Source organism: Gossypium hirsutum, chromosome D13 (assembly GCF_007990345.1).
Source record: "Gossypium hirsutum isolate 1008001.06 chromosome D13, Gossypium_hirsutum_v2.1, whole genome shotgun sequence".
In the NCBI taxonomy this organism is placed as follows: domain Eukaryota; kingdom Viridiplantae; phylum Streptophyta; class Magnoliopsida; order Malvales; family Malvaceae; genus Gossypium; species Gossypium hirsutum.
The window spans coordinates 54,977,042-54,992,403 of NC_053449.1; the positions used below are offsets into that span (position 1 = coordinate 54,977,042).

General features: G+C 34.6%; 1 protein-coding gene and 1 long non-coding RNA gene across 2 annotated transcripts; one reads left to right on the forward strand and one right to left on the reverse strand.

The window, feature by feature from the left end:
- The first annotated feature begins 1,476 nt into the window (after positions 1–1,476).
- LOC107937784 (benzyl alcohol O-benzoyltransferase) lies at positions 1,477–4,963 on the forward strand. Its single transcript, XM_016870753.2, has 2 exons — positions 1,477–2,076; positions 3,944–4,963. Exons 1-2 carry the CDS (start codon positions 1,627–1,629, stop codon positions 4,844–4,846), a joined length of 1,353 nt encoding a protein of 450 aa, XP_016726242.2. The 5' UTR covers positions 1,477–1,626; the 3' UTR covers positions 4,847–4,963.
- A 1,446-nt stretch (positions 4,964–6,409) lies between these two features.
- LOC107940161 (uncharacterized) lies at positions 6,410–7,379 on the reverse strand. Its single transcript, XR_001695372.2, has 2 exons — positions 7,234–7,379; positions 6,410–6,891 (listed from the first exon to the last, which is right to left on the reverse strand). It is a non-coding gene; the product is annotated as an uncharacterized lncRNA (long non-coding RNA).
- Between the last annotated feature and the right edge of the window lie 7,983 nt (positions 7,380–15,362).

Consider the following 15,362-nt stretch of genomic DNA (forward strand, 5'->3'; position numbering starts at 1 on the left):
GCACACGGCCTCGCACACGGCCTGTTACACGGCTAGGCACACGGCAGTGTGGCGTCGACAAGCCCCAATTTTGGCTTTCACCAATTTCTATTTTTCGAGTATCACAACAATTATTTTAGCAAATGGTTTACGAATTCAAACAAAAAAATTAACCATGAACTTTGCCTTTCAAATCAGTACAACCCTCCAAAATACTCACTGCCAACGAACAGTAATCACCCAACACTCAAATCGCTGAAGGAGCACCAATCGCCTCTTGACTTTCTCCTAAACAAGAATTAAACGAACACCATCAATAGATATCCTTTTGTTATAAGAATAACGAAAGTTCCCCAATAATCACCAATCATGAAACAGTAAAGCTACACCTACCCAATAACTTACCTACTCAAAACGGATCAAGAACCTGAATGCACAATGCCCACAACTGCAACAAAATGGACAAGAAGCAAAGAAGGGAAGCCAAAATGGGATGTAACCACAAGGAGGAAAGATGTCAGAAAAAGAATGGCAAAGTGAAAGAGAGGAACGTGAAAAAAAGAGAGAATTTTTGGGAACTATCAAAAAAATAAAATAAAATAATTAAAATTCGAAATTGCCCACTACCGACAGAATCCACAAAATTTGACCCACTAAACCTCATCCAACTACCACAAAATATCAATTCCATCCAACTTTTACTACACAAACGACACACACACCGAAGCAAAAATTATTACCAAACACACACTCAAGGATTCGAATACAACACCATAATAAACTAACATTTTACCACTAAACCAGCAAGCTTCTTCTAACATAAGTTGACTGAAAATATAATATAAGTCCCGCAATTAAAAATAAAGCTAGGAACAAAAATAACAAAATTTTCAAAAGTGAGACTTGAAGCCAAGACCTCCAATCCACACCCATAGTACTTAACCACTAAAGCAAATACTTATATCAAAATTCATAAAAATAGGATTTAATAAATTAGGGTGTTACAAATACCCTTAATTATTTTGGCCAAAATGTTGAGTTCGATTTTCTTTTTTTTTTTTTAAATGCCCATTCCAACTTCATGTAAATATGCGTGTGTGTTAGAAAGGTGTTTTTAAAACAATTTCATGTAATCTTGTTAACGTGTGAGTCTGTCTTGTATATGCGCTAGCCCATGATAAATCCCAAGTGTGAGCAAAATAGATTGAATCTGCAAATTTACCATTATATTATAATGATTTTAAAATATTGTGTAATTAGTTATACCAAATATTTAGTAAACTTGGAATTTTTGGTAATATCGCAAACATTAATTTAACATTTTAATTATGTAAGACGTGTGGAGTTATGGAAATAAATGAATCGAGTGGCCATCTCAATACGACAATGATGGCTCTGAATACAGCCGAAAAGTCCTTTCAGAATAGCTACTAAAATTTTGTGGCCGAGGTTCCACTAAATTTAGCAATAAATTTACATTAAAATTGGGTTTCTCTTGTTCAATTTTATCTCTTTCTTCAATAAAATTTACATATGCGATGGAAAATAAACTTCAAATTTGTACACTTCCTATATAAAACATTTCAAACACTTCATTAAGACCAAACACTTGCTATTCTTTTTCTATTTATCTCACATCCTTGTGTCATGGCAGCACCTTCCAGCATTCCCCTTAAGTTCACTGTCCGACGTTGTGAACCAGAACTTGTTGCTCCTGCTAAGCCTACGCCATATGAACAAAAACTGTTATCAGACATTGATGATCAGGCGAGTTTGCAGTTTCAAGTTCCGGTAATCAACTTTTATCAATATGAACCTTCCATGGAAGGAAAAGATCCAGCTGAGGTTATTAGGGAGGCAATTGCACAAACCCTAGTGTGTTATTATCCATTTGCAGGTAGATTAAGAGAAGGGGCCACTGGTAAGCTTATAGTGGATTGCACCGGTGAGGGTGTGATATTTATAAAAGCCGATGCTGATGTTACACTTGAACAGTTTGGTGAACCACTTCGCCCACCATTCCCTTGCTCCGATGAGCTCCTTTATAATGTTCCTGGTTCTGAAGGGATGCTAAATTGCCCATTGCTGTTGATTCAGGTAATAATGTTCCAATTAATTATGCTATATGACAATATGTATGGGAGAGTTTTTCTTTTTTAATTCAACAATCTTCTTATTTCTATTGTTGCATTGTTCTGGGTTTATGATTCTTTCTAAATTTTAATTAGATATTTGAGACAAACAATATAGCAAAAAAAAAAAAAGAGAGAAAGACTAAATCAAAAGAGTTCGAACAAAAAATTATCTTTAATCTATGAGCTTTTCATGTGTTTGATTGATGAGAAAACGAGCATGGTTGATGATTCAACAATCTTCTTATTTCTATTGTTGCATTTTCCTGGGTTTATGATTCTTTCTAAATTTTAGTAAGATATTTGAGAAAAACAATATAGCAAAAGAAGAGAGAGAGAGAGACTAAATCAAAAGAGATGGAACCAAAAATTATCTTTAATTTGCCATAATATATCTTTTATAAGAAAAGAAAAACTTAATAACCTATATAATTAGGTGTGTATAGTAAAATATGTATAAAAATTAAAATAAAATTTCGGTTTAGTGGTAAATTGAATGTTTTATTAATGTATTTGGTGTGGATTCATGTCTCTCCGTATGCATATTTTTATAACTTATTTTAAATACGAAAAGATATTTTTATAATCTTCTTAATTGAGTCCGTGCTCGACCGTCTCATTACACCAACTCAATCAAATGCTTAAATAATAGTGTATATATATACATAGTATATTCTGACACACTCACGATATAGGTAAAAAATTATCTAATAAATATATTTATACAAAAAAATATAGAAAATTATATAAAAGACAAATAAGGTTTTTGTTGAAATGATAAAATTAAAATATTAAAAGTCATGATATTTTAAGTTCCAATCCCATCATCTATATATTTATCTAGATTTTATATGAAAATATAAAAAAAATTCTCATTTTACCTAGTTAATAAAGGATACCAACTCAATCAACCCTGTATATATATCCATGTATATTAATTGTAAAAATAAAATCCAAAAGAATAATCAAGCATTCTTTTTGAACAAGTAATCATATTTAACTATCTTGTATATGTGATGAATAAAAGTCAGATAGTTTGATTAAATAAAAAATTATTAGTCAATAAAACCTTAAATCAATATAAAACTTATTTAACTTATGTTTTTTCTTTTAAAAGAAATTATTTGTAATTGGTGAGAATTCAACATTAATTTATTCATTCTTTTATTGAATATTATAAAATTAAGCCAATAGATATTTTATTAATTACATACTTGGTAAATTTGAAACTATTTTTTAACCAAAAATTATTTGATAAATTTATATTGGAATTTTAAAACGCTACACATGTTCTCTAAGGATGTAGTAAATGAAAAGAAATTTTAAATAAATGAGACCATATAAATTTAAAAATTATACATAAACTTTGATTTAATATGTAATTATATATATAAATTTTAATTTGGTTTAACCTCAAAGGTATACTTTAAACTTTAATTTTGATTTCATCATACATATTTAAAGAAATAAATACATCAATTTATTTTTATATTAGATAAATATAATTACTTATGTATGAAATATATAAATATAAAATGATGTTATATCAATAATTGTGTTCATAATTTACAAGAATGGGATCAAACAAAAATTTCATGAATTAAATTGCACAAAATCAAAATTCATACATACAATTACAAATTAAATTCTAATTTATGTATAATTTTGATATTTATCCAAGGCTTACAACACAAATTTAATTGGATGCAATTAATTAGGCTGCGCTGGTTTCGTCTTTCACCATTTATTACTTTTACTTTTTCATATTAATTAATAACCTAACATTTTCTTTAATGAAGTTAATTAATTAGGATTAGTTTATTGCTTAGTAGGTAACACGGTTGAAATGCGGTGGTTTCATCTTCGCTCTCCGTCTCAACCATGTCATGAGTGATGGTATTGGCCTAGCACAATTCCTATTTGCCATCGGTGAAAAGGCAAGAGGCGTAGCCACTCACTCGATCTCACCTGTTTGGGAAAGACATCTCTTAGATGCTCGACACCCGGCAGGAATCACATTTACCCACCGCGAGTATGATGAAGTGGAAGGCCCTGTCACCACCCCCATTACCATCTTGTCATTTGACAATCCGATTCAACGTTCCTTTTCCTTTGGCTTTGCAGAAGTTTCAATTCTTCGTAGCCTCCTACCTCCCCACCTTCGCCGTTGTACCACGTTTGAACTCATAACGGCTTGTTTATGGCGTTGCCGAACCCTTGCTATAAATCTTGACCCTGATGAAGAGGTACGCATGATATGCGCTGTTAATGCACGTTCTAAATTCAATCCCTCATTCCCATCGGGATATTACGGGAATGTGTTTGTCATCCCGGCAGCAATAACAACAGTTAAAAGCCTCCGTGAGAAACCATTAGGGTATGCAGTGGAATTAATAAAACAAGCAAAAGCAAGTGTGACAGAGGAATATGTGAAATCCGTGGCAGCTTTAATGGTGGCTCAGGGTAAACGAATCCATTTCCCAAATGTTATCGGTACGTACATTATATCAGATTTAACAAGGGTCGGAATTGAAGATACAGATTTTGGATGGGGTAAGGCGGTGTTTGGAGGGCCAATGATAGCGGTTGGGGTGATAAGCTTTCTAATGCCAACCAAGAATAAGAAAGGAGAAGTTGGACGTGTGGCATCAATTTGTTTGCCAGCTCCAGCGATGGAAAGGTTTGCTAAGGAATTGGAGAACATGTTGAAGCAGCAGCCAAGTGAGGGTAAATAGAGTAAATCAAATTCAATTTCTTCTGGTTTGTGAAAGATATGATAGTGCGTATGTACTAGTGTAAGGGTGAGTGGTAAGACAAGTAGTGATGAGAAAATAAAGGGAAGCTAAATTTAATTCAATTGCAGCATTTAGTTGAATTCAATTCGATTTTTGTGAAATTTGCTCCCAAGTAATAATGAAATAAATTTGATTTGGTTTAGAAGTTAAAAATCACCTTCCAAGTCGAGAAGCATTAATGGAGGATACGTTACACAGAAATTAAAATAATAATTATTCAAATTCAATTTTTATTTAATTTTAAGTAGTTTTTTTATTTATAATAATATAAAAATATATTTTATATCTTAATTAATGAAAAAAAGCTTTAAAAATGTGTTAGTAACAAATAAATAAAACGAAATTCTGCAATTAAAAAATCATGGAAGTCTATCGTTAAATATTCGACCAAACATGGAATACCCTAAAGAGATAAACAGCATGAAGAAGAGCGAAAACGTTTTGCAAGAGACCGAAAGCATAGAATGTATTCAACTTATTCACTATCTATCTATCAAATATAAATTAAATTTGTTGATTCATTACACACTTTCTATGAATGTCAAGTACATTAGCTTCATAAAAGTAATCAACTAAACATTGTACTTGTTATAACACTTATGCTGCGTTTAATTGATGTATTATTTTTGACACATGTTTTAGTATATAAGTTAGCAATAAACTAATTTAATTAGTATTATTTAGCCTTCCCTGTGACTTGTTTTTAGTAAAGAGAAAGAAAAATATTTGCTTATTTTGAAGAGACTTTATTTTTTACAAAAATTTTTACTCATCTTTTTATTTTCAAGCTTTTATTTTCAAGCTTAAATTTATACAAACTACTCTTTATTTTAGTTCAAACTATTGTAATACATATGTAAAAATAAGCTTTTTCTTTATATATTACACTAGTCACCAAAGACTCTTTAATGTTATACAAAGTATCGAATGATATAATGGCATTTCACACCTCAAGTGGTGTGGAGAGCCGCTAGAGTGGGAGCATCCACATCGTGAATGGTTTGCAAAGCTACTAGGATTGGTGGTTTGAGAGGATTTTAGAGTTAAGTTCATGCATAGTATATATTATATGGTTGGTTTCCTACTTACCTTGGTGTTAAAAAAGGGTACCATATAGGGATGTTGGGCATGGGTCCTAGCCATTGAGTTCTTTACTGCATGTATGTTGTGGTAACGTACCTAATGTTGGCCTAGGGCACTGTTGGAGTTTGACTTGAAGGGATTAGACAAGGCGTTTACCAAAACTCAAATGTGATGGGTTGATGGATGTCGTTAAGAACCCCTTCCAATATGTCTTTTATGGATTGTGCGGGCCCACTTGGTGCTACAAGATATTTCAACGCATGTTTCTTTCTTGGTGAGGCAATGGGCTTTGCGTTGTGAAGTTTATGTCTATAACACCCTTCTCTCAACCTAATCGTTGGGTCCGAGCTATAGGATGTTATATTCATTGCTAGAGCAAATACAGTCATTTTACAACAAAACATTCATATAAACATGCAATTCAATGATAAACACAATCATTTATGGTCGAACAATCAAAACTAGGTCTTAATCGAGACTACAAAAGCTCTTTTGTTAACCCGGGATCGAAATAGTACCAAATTGCAAGGTTTTAAAAGTTTAAAGCCGACCTTATGATGTCGTCAATTCCACATCAGGACGTTGCCAAAACAATATGTCACGTCGTGACGTCACTTACTATTGATCGACGTTGCGATAAGGAAAGTTGCTCGCCGAAACGAGGACTCTGTTTTTGGTAAAAATGAACCATTTGGTACCTATTTCAAAGCTCCCTTCTAAACCCATTGTAAATACCCAATTTTGCCCGGGTTTAAAATCCCGAATTACAAATGGGCCACAAGGCCCAAACCAAAACAAACAAAGGCCCGAATACAGAGGCCCAAGATAGATAATGAAACCCTAGGGTTTCTAATCTTCAACAGCGCCGCAAGATGAGTCCTCTGGATCTCCATGATCTTCACCTGCAAGGAAACAATCATCAAGAAAGAAACAAACAACATATGGAAAGAAAATCATGGATTTGTGAATCAAAGATATCAGCAGATTTCTTTCTTTCTTTGATTTATTATTATCATGGCTATAAAAAGCCTTTGAATACACTGTAATGAGGGATCGAAAATCAATACAAAAAAAAAGAGTTATTATTTTCATAACAAATAAAGTACCAAAGAGCAAAGATCAATCAAAAAAAATCAAAAGGTTGATAGTTTTTTTTTTTGAACTTTAGTTTCTTTTTTATTTATTTTACCCGAATCTTTTTCATTTTTTTTAAATACACGAAAAGGGAGAAAAGGAATACTTACATGCGGGAAGGAGACGAGAAACCCCATTTGCTCCGATCAGATCGGTGTTGAAGGGGCTTTGAATCCATTGAAACGGCGGCGGCGGTTGACTGTTGGAACCCTAGCAGAGGAGGCTAGGGTTCATAAGTTTTGTTTTTTTATAAATATGGCAGAAAGTGATTTTTTTTGTTTTAAAATGTTGCTTTTATAATAAAATTGAAAACGGCGCCATTTTGAGGGGAGGATCCGCACGTCGACCCGACCCGGACCCAGGATCCGCGTGTTTTTATGCGGAGGGGCAAATTGCGCTTTAGCCCCTCCGCCTTTAAATATCTTTATAATTAGGTTTTTTATTTTTTTTAAAATTCCCCCTTTAATTTATTTTAATTTCAATTTAACCCTTCTTGAACGACACTGTTTTAGAGGAGAAGGGAAAATTTCCCTTCCAGCCCCTCTATGTAACTCGCGCATTCAAATTAGTCCTTTTACTTTTATTTATTTGCAGATTTACCCCAGATATTTTAATTGCAATTCAATTTAGTTTTTTATGTTCTTTTTATTTATTTTATTAATTAATAGTGTAATTATTATTTTTATTCTATTTTTATCTATATATATTCCTTTTATATGTACACATATATATTTTTAAAAACGAATATTTTCCTATTTTTTTAATGAATATTTTCATATATATATGCATATTTACGTTTTTAAGTGATTAAATACTCACATTTTTTTCCTTTTTTAAAATATACTTATTTTTTATTATTTTATATATGTATGTATAATTATTTTTTTTCTTTATTTTCATAAGTATATTATGTGTTGTATTTATATATAAATTTTATTACCTAAAATTTTATTTGTAAATTATATGTATATCTTTAATCTTCATAATTTTCATGTGTACATCTTTTGATCCTTATTTATTTGTTTGCTATCCCATCCATTGTATAATTGTGTTTACATTTAATATTTTGCATGTCATGGATTACCTTTTTTTTTATTTCGTTTATTCATTTGCTTATATTATTTTTATGTCGATGATGTATTTATTATTGTTATTATTGTTATTATAGCATTTGCATGTATAAAATCACGTTACATCATTTTTTACTCAAATTTAAAGATAGAAAATTTTTAAAAATTGAGATAATGTTCGTATTTAGGATTTTCAAGGGAATTGAGCCCTAACGTATTGGGTTCCGATTTTCTTCGTTAAATCCAATAATCGAGCATTTCTCTTCAATCAAAAAAATAAAAACTCATTATTGGGAATTCAACACGTTGTGTCCTAACGTATTGGATGTGACGCATTGATTTCTCGAAATGAAGATTTTTTTTTAAAAATAATAAAGGAAATATTCCGAGTTTGGGATTTTAAAGGAATTGTGCCCTAACGTATTGGGTGTGATTTCTTAAATCTTGGATAAGTGGATGTTCTTTTAAAGTAAAAAAAAATTTCGAGTTTGGGATTTTAAAGGAATTGTTCCCTAACGTATTGGGTGTGATTTCTTAAATCTTGGATAAGTGGATGTTCTTTTAAAGTTTTATTGTACAAGTATTTTGGCCCAATTCAATTTGGGGAAAATTAGAATGCTGTGCCCTAACGCATTGGGTGTGGTATCTTCTTTCTCTGAAATAATAAGGGTCTTAATACGTAGCCTTTTAAGTTTTGCTAAAGATTACGTTTTTCCAAATTCTCGACCTTAAGACACTAATTAATTAACTAGGTACCAATTTTGGGCGTTACGAGGGTGCTAATCCTTCCTCGTACGTAACTGACTCCCGGATCCGTTTTTCTAAAACTCGTAGACCAAAGCTATTTTTTAGGTGATCCAATCACACCTCAATAAAAGATTGGTGGCGACTCCCATCTATTTTGTTTTTTTAAAGTCGACAACTAAATTTTTTATTTTTTTCAAAAAATGGTTTCGAAAGCTTGGCGACTCCGCTGGGGACATTTTTTTTAAAAAGAAGAGAGTCGAGCCACAAAGTTGATTAATTTTTGTCTTACGGTCGAGAAAAATATTTTTTAAAAAAAATTATAACATCCTTTCGCATTCATTATCTTATTCCTTAAATATTGTTTGCATTATACATTTCATGAGTTGAACATTTTTACCCTTTTAAGTGGGAGTGAGAAGCTATGCCTTCGTGAGGTTCACCTCCGTGTAGGGTAGTGGATTGCTTACGGGATACATCCGTACCTATGCCTTCGTGAGATTTTCATCTCCGTGCAGCCATAGGGAAATGTATTCCCCTGAACCGAACTCGATCCATATGAGCCTATAATGGGTGAGGATGGAGGAATCTGTTGGTTCGGGTACCTTTACCCTAGAAGCCAAACTTCATATAATGAACCTTAGGAATCCACCCTAGGTAGAACTATACTGAACCCTAGTAGATATCCGATTAGCTATTTTACTATTTCTGGATTATATCTTATAATACTGACTTTTTGTGTTTTATTTTGATTGCATGACATGGCATTTCATTTCTTCATTGAAAAAGAGGTGTTGATTCACGTTCAGTTGCTAAGTAGAGAGCTGGTCATAAGAAAATGGGTTTCTTGATAAAGTGGATGACAATATAGTTGTCCGAATGTGGTCCAAGAACACGTGATAGGAGAAGGATGATAATTTAATGGAGGACTACACAACTACGGCTCTGTTGCCCAATGATTCAAGATGACAAAGATTGTTCGAGAGCTACTGAAAATTCTTAAAGAGAAGTCAGCGAGCATCACGAGGATGAGTGAGCAACGAATTGTAGCCCGAGTTGAGCAAAAAAAAAGGAGATAGAAGAGACGTCCTTTTTGAAAAGTTCGTGAGATTTATCTTAACGCTCGAATGAAGAAGAGGATCGAATGTCTACGCCTATGAGGGCAAGGCCGTATAAATATTCATTTTATGTAAAGAGATTTGTTTTCTAGTAAAGTTCTCTAAATGGAATTGAATCAGAATCAACGTCTCTTTATGCATGCATTTGCATTACATGATATCAAAGCATTAAAGTCCACTAAAAGATTCTAATTAATTTAAATCACTCCTCAGTTAATCTGGAAACCAATCAACATACCAAACACTACTACGGTACTCGAACGAAAATTAAGGATATGGATCAAAGGATGGAAAGACTAGAACAATCCTAAAAGGAAATGCAGGAGCAGCTTCAAAAACAAATGAATGAGCAGCAAAAAATGATAGAGAAAATGATAGAATCTCAAGGGAGTATGATGGCTCAGTTAACTCAATGGTTCAACAAAGAAACTGATAAAGGAAAAGCCTCTGTGCTCAATATTGAAGAATGAGACAATGAGGGACCTATTTATCCTCCAGACTTTACCCCCTAACAAGTTGAGATATACCCGTGTAGGTCCTCTGTTACCATTAATCCTCCGGGTGACGCTGCAACGCTATTGAATCTCCAGGCAGGATCAGGCTCTCACCCCAGAGCCAACTTTGTTAGTCATGCTATCCCTGATTTCGATTAGACGGCTAGAAAGGAGAAAATGAATGATGAATTGCCAAAACAGCTAGAGGAAAAGTACAAATGGTTAGAATAGAAATTTAGAGTGATTGAATGTGTAGAAGGCTATTATGGGGTGGATGCTAAAGAATTGAGTCTGGTTCCGAATTTAGTGCTCCTTTACAAATTCAAAATGCCAGAGTTTGAGAAATATAATGGAACCAGTAGCCCCGAAGCTCATATTACCATGTTTTACAGACGAATGACCGGTTATGTCAATAATGACCAACTCTTGATTCATTGCTTCCAGGATAGCCTCGCAGGGGCAGCATCCAAGTGGTACAATCGATTGAGCCGTACCTAGATTAATTCATGGAGAGATTTGGCACAGGTGTTCATAAGGCAGTACAGCCATGTGACTGACATGGTACCTGATAGGATCACTCTGCAGAATATGGAAAAGAAACCAGGTGAAAGCTTTAGGCAATACGCACAGAGATGGTGGGAAGTTGCCGTCCAAGTTTAGCCATCTCTTCTAGAAAGAGAGATGATGATGTTTTTCGTGAACACATTAAAGGCCCCATTTATCAGACATATGTTAGGGAGTGCCACAAAAAGCTTTTCTGACATAATCATGAATGGTGAAATGATTGAAAGTGCCATAAGGAGCGGAAAGATTGATGCTGGAGGAAATAACAGAAGGCAAGCCTCAAAAGAAAAGGGAAATGAGGTGAACAGCGTGAATACGTACGGCAAATCGATTGCTAACCAACAGGGTTCATCAAGACAAGAATTAGGTGTGAAGCCAGGTACTGAAAAGCTTCAGTTCACTTCAATTCCAATGTCGTACAAGGAGTTGTATCAAAGCTTATTCAATGCGCATATTGTTGCTCCTTTACATGTGAAGCCTCCACAGCCCCCGTATCCCAAATGGTATGATGCAAGTGCACAATGTGATTATCATGCAGGAATTACAGGGCATTCTATAGAAAATTGCATTACCTTCAAAAAGCTAATTGAAAAATTCATCAACATGGGTAAAAAATTATCAAGATAGATGGTTCATCTAGTACCTAGTCATGATTGAATATGAAGAGGTGTCGAGAAGTGTTCACGATGAAACAACTGAAGAAGAGACCTTGTTAGATTTTTTCCCTTATAAACTTGGGAGTGTTTTAAATAATTAGACTGCAGAAGAAGCCCCTGTAGTATTTAGAGATTACTCAGAGTAATGTTTAAAACACACTTGCTGCATTCAGCCTAGAGGCAATAAGAATTCCTTTATGAAATAGGCTCATGTCTGAACGTTGTTATTCTAATAAAATACATCTTTGCATTCATTTTTTAAGCCAATATTCTTTCATTCTTTTCGAATAATTATATTTTCATTCTTTCGGATCTTCTTTCATATTATTCTTTCATAATTGTACAAACAATTATTCATACATTCTTTTGTATGTTCTTTGGTATTTGCTGTGGGTCCCCAGATATCAGTGACATGAGTGATGCTGTTACGGACTCAGAAGTTCCTTTTGAGTGGGATCTGTGTTTAGAGGGATCTCATGACTTTAAAGATGACATAGATTGTAGCCTATTTTTAGACTTGTTGAGGATGGTAGAACAGTAATGAAATCTTACTTCATAAGGGACAATGGAGATTGTGGCCTGAAGGGAATGTGCATAACCGAAGAAATGAAGCAGGACCTTGTTGAGTTATTTCAAAGAGTTCAAAGATGTCTTCATATGGTCATATCAGGATATGCTTGAGTAAGCACCGACATTGTAATCGGAACAACAATACGATACCATAAATTTACAGTATGTTCAAGATTAATGCCATGAACGATGCATTTAGAATTCTTTGCTGGGGCAATGCCTTCTTCTTTGGCTCATCATGGTTTAGCCCGTCGAAGTCAATTTGCCATTTCTCTATTGTTGGATTTCATCCTAATTGAAAAGGAAGATCCAAAGTTTTCGTCATAGTTAAATTTTGCCCCAAAAGGCTCTATGAAAGAAATTTGATCACAAAGAAGATCTTACATTGGTTCTGATCGGAAAGGGATAACGAGGACTTGTCTAATCCTGTGGGTTCAAAAAAAACAACAAAAATGAAAGTGAAAGAAAAAGAAAAGAAAATGGAGAGGCCAAAGTGAAAACCCGCAAAGGGCACTTTGAGACCAAAGGGAATTTGAGTTGAAAACCCGAAAAGGGCGGCTCAAATATTGATCAAAATGGGGCACGAGGTGATTAGAACAACTCAAATTTTAACCAGATTGGGGCATGTGGTGATCTTGTTATACCTGAATTATCAGGAAAAGGTAGGCAACATCTTGGGGCATTGGCAGAGTACTGTGGATCTCCTAAACACATGTCAAACTCAGAAGGATCTTCAAAAAGTTTGTACAGAGAAGTTCAAGCTGTGATATCTAGGGCACCCAATATTCATATTATTTATACTAAATTTGCTATTTTGGGAACACTTCATTCGTTTCCAAGACACGCATTCCCAATTAATCTCTTTATTATTCTTCTTTACTATATTTGATAATTTATTCATTTCGAGCTATGCTCAGAACTATCTCTATTTCATCCATTGTTTTGTTCTTTTTTGCAAGCATGTTGCATTAGAATAATGATCAATGGACTAATAAAACTTTCATGAAGGAAGTTTTGCATATTACTCTAGAAGTTTGTAAATAATACAGGAACCTGAAACAGGACTATTGTTTAGAACGCACCAGGTTTAAAGGTTGGAAATCTGAAAAGGAAGAGTCTAAACTAGGAATTTCTCTTTGGATTTTGTTGTCAAAAACATTGGATGTTGTGTTGATGACAAAGCCTAAATCAATAAGCAAGTAATGATCACCAAAAAGAGGTTACCTCGGGGAAGAGAGCCTTCATTTGCGCATGAGCCTTGGGTACGACACCCTGGGAATGGTGTAAAAGACTACAAAGATTTAGATCTTGTATCATTGAATTGTGATAGAAGAGGATTGAGGAAAAGTCATATACTCTTGGGTTACAGTGGGAAGAACGATGGTATGAATTTTTGTGCGCCCCAATGGATTAAACTTGGAGGTTCACACTGGGGGGCAACCTGGCTAAATGTTTTTTCAGAAAAGCCAGTTAAGCAAGAAGGCGTTGTAGCACGTCAGTCACAAAGCCTTAATAAACTTCGAGTAATGACAACCTAAACGGGATCATTCTCAGAAAAATAAAATTTTGCATTCACGCAAACACAATTCACACATGTCTAGTTAGGAGCATTTGATGCATTTTTGATCATGTCATCCTAATCATCAAGCATAATTAGGTTCATTATACAGGTCATGTTCCACAGAGAACAGATCAGTGAGATAGCAGATCTTGCCTTCTTGCATTGACAGTGGAGCAAATCGAAGATGGCGAATTTTACCTCCCTGTGGTTATAGTGAAGTACATTGAAGCCAGTAATTCTACTTCCCTGGCAACAGTGGAATAGATCGAAGATTTCAGATATTATCTCCCTAAGCAGTAGTGGAGCAAATCGAAGATGGCAGATTTTACCTCCCTGTGGTTATAGTGGAGTACATTGAAGCCAGTAATTCTACTTCCCTAGGCAACAGTGGAATAGATTGAAGATTTCAGATCTTATCTCCCTAAGCAGTAGTGGAGCAGATCGAAGATGGCAGATTTTACCTCCCTGTGGTTATAGTGGAGTACATTGAAGCCAGTAATTCTACTTCCCTGGTCAACAGTGGAATAGATTGAAGATTTCAGATCTTATCTCCCTAAGCAGTAGTGGAGCAGATCGAAGATGGCGGATTTTACCTCCCTATGGTTATAGTGGAGCACATTGAAGCCCATAATTCTACTTCCCTGGACAATAGTGGAATAGATTGAAGATTTCAGATCTTATCTCCCTAAGCAGTAGTGGAGCAGATCGAAGATGGTGAATTTTACCTCCCTGTGGTTATAGTGGAGTACATTGAAGCCAATAATTCTACTTCCCTGAAGTTGCAGTGGAGCAGGTTAAAGCCGGTAATCCTATCTCGCTGAAGTTGCAGTGGGCGGATTAAAACCTCGGATCTTATCTCTCTGAAGTTACAGAGAGCAGATCGCATCTACTCTTATCTCCCTGAAGTTGCAGTGGAGCAGATTAAAGCCGGTAATCCTATCTCGCTGAAGTTGCAGTGGGCAGATTAAAACCTCAGATCTTATCTCTTTGAAGTTACAGAGAGCAGATTGTATCTAGTCTTATCTCCCAGAAGTTGCAGTGAAGCAGACTAAGTAAGTCTTATCCTCTTGAAGTTGCAGTGGGGCAGACTGAAATTGGCAAGTCTTATCTCCTTGAAGTTGTAGTGGAGCAGATTAAAGCCGATAATCCTATCTCCCTGAAGTTGCAGTGGAGCGGATTAGAACCTTAGATCTTATCTCTCTGAAGTTGTAGAGAGCAGATCGCATCCAGTCTTATCTCCCTGAAGTTGCAGTAGAGCAGACTAAATAAGCAAGTCTTATCCTCCTGAAGTTGCAGTGAGGCAGACTGAAGATAGCAAATCTTATCTCCCTGAAGTTGCAAAGGAGTAGATTGAAGCATTAGTTCCTATACCTCTGAAGATGCAGTAGGAAGGGACGAGGCTTTTTGAAGAAGAAAAGTACCAAGGTCCAGAATGTCTGGGCAAAATAGGGCATTTTTAAAA

What these genes read in the sequence shown, in the direction of transcription:
- LOC107937784 (XM_016870753.2), top strand. Translation starts at nt 1,627, where the DNA reads ATGGCAGCACCTTCCAGCATTCCCCTTAAGTTCACTGTCCGACGTTGT. An exon ending in GCCCATTGCTGTTGATTCAG is followed by an intron (nt 2,077 to 3,943) that starts GTAATAATGTTC and finishes ATTGCTTAGTAG; the next exon opens with GTAACACGGTTGAAATGCGG.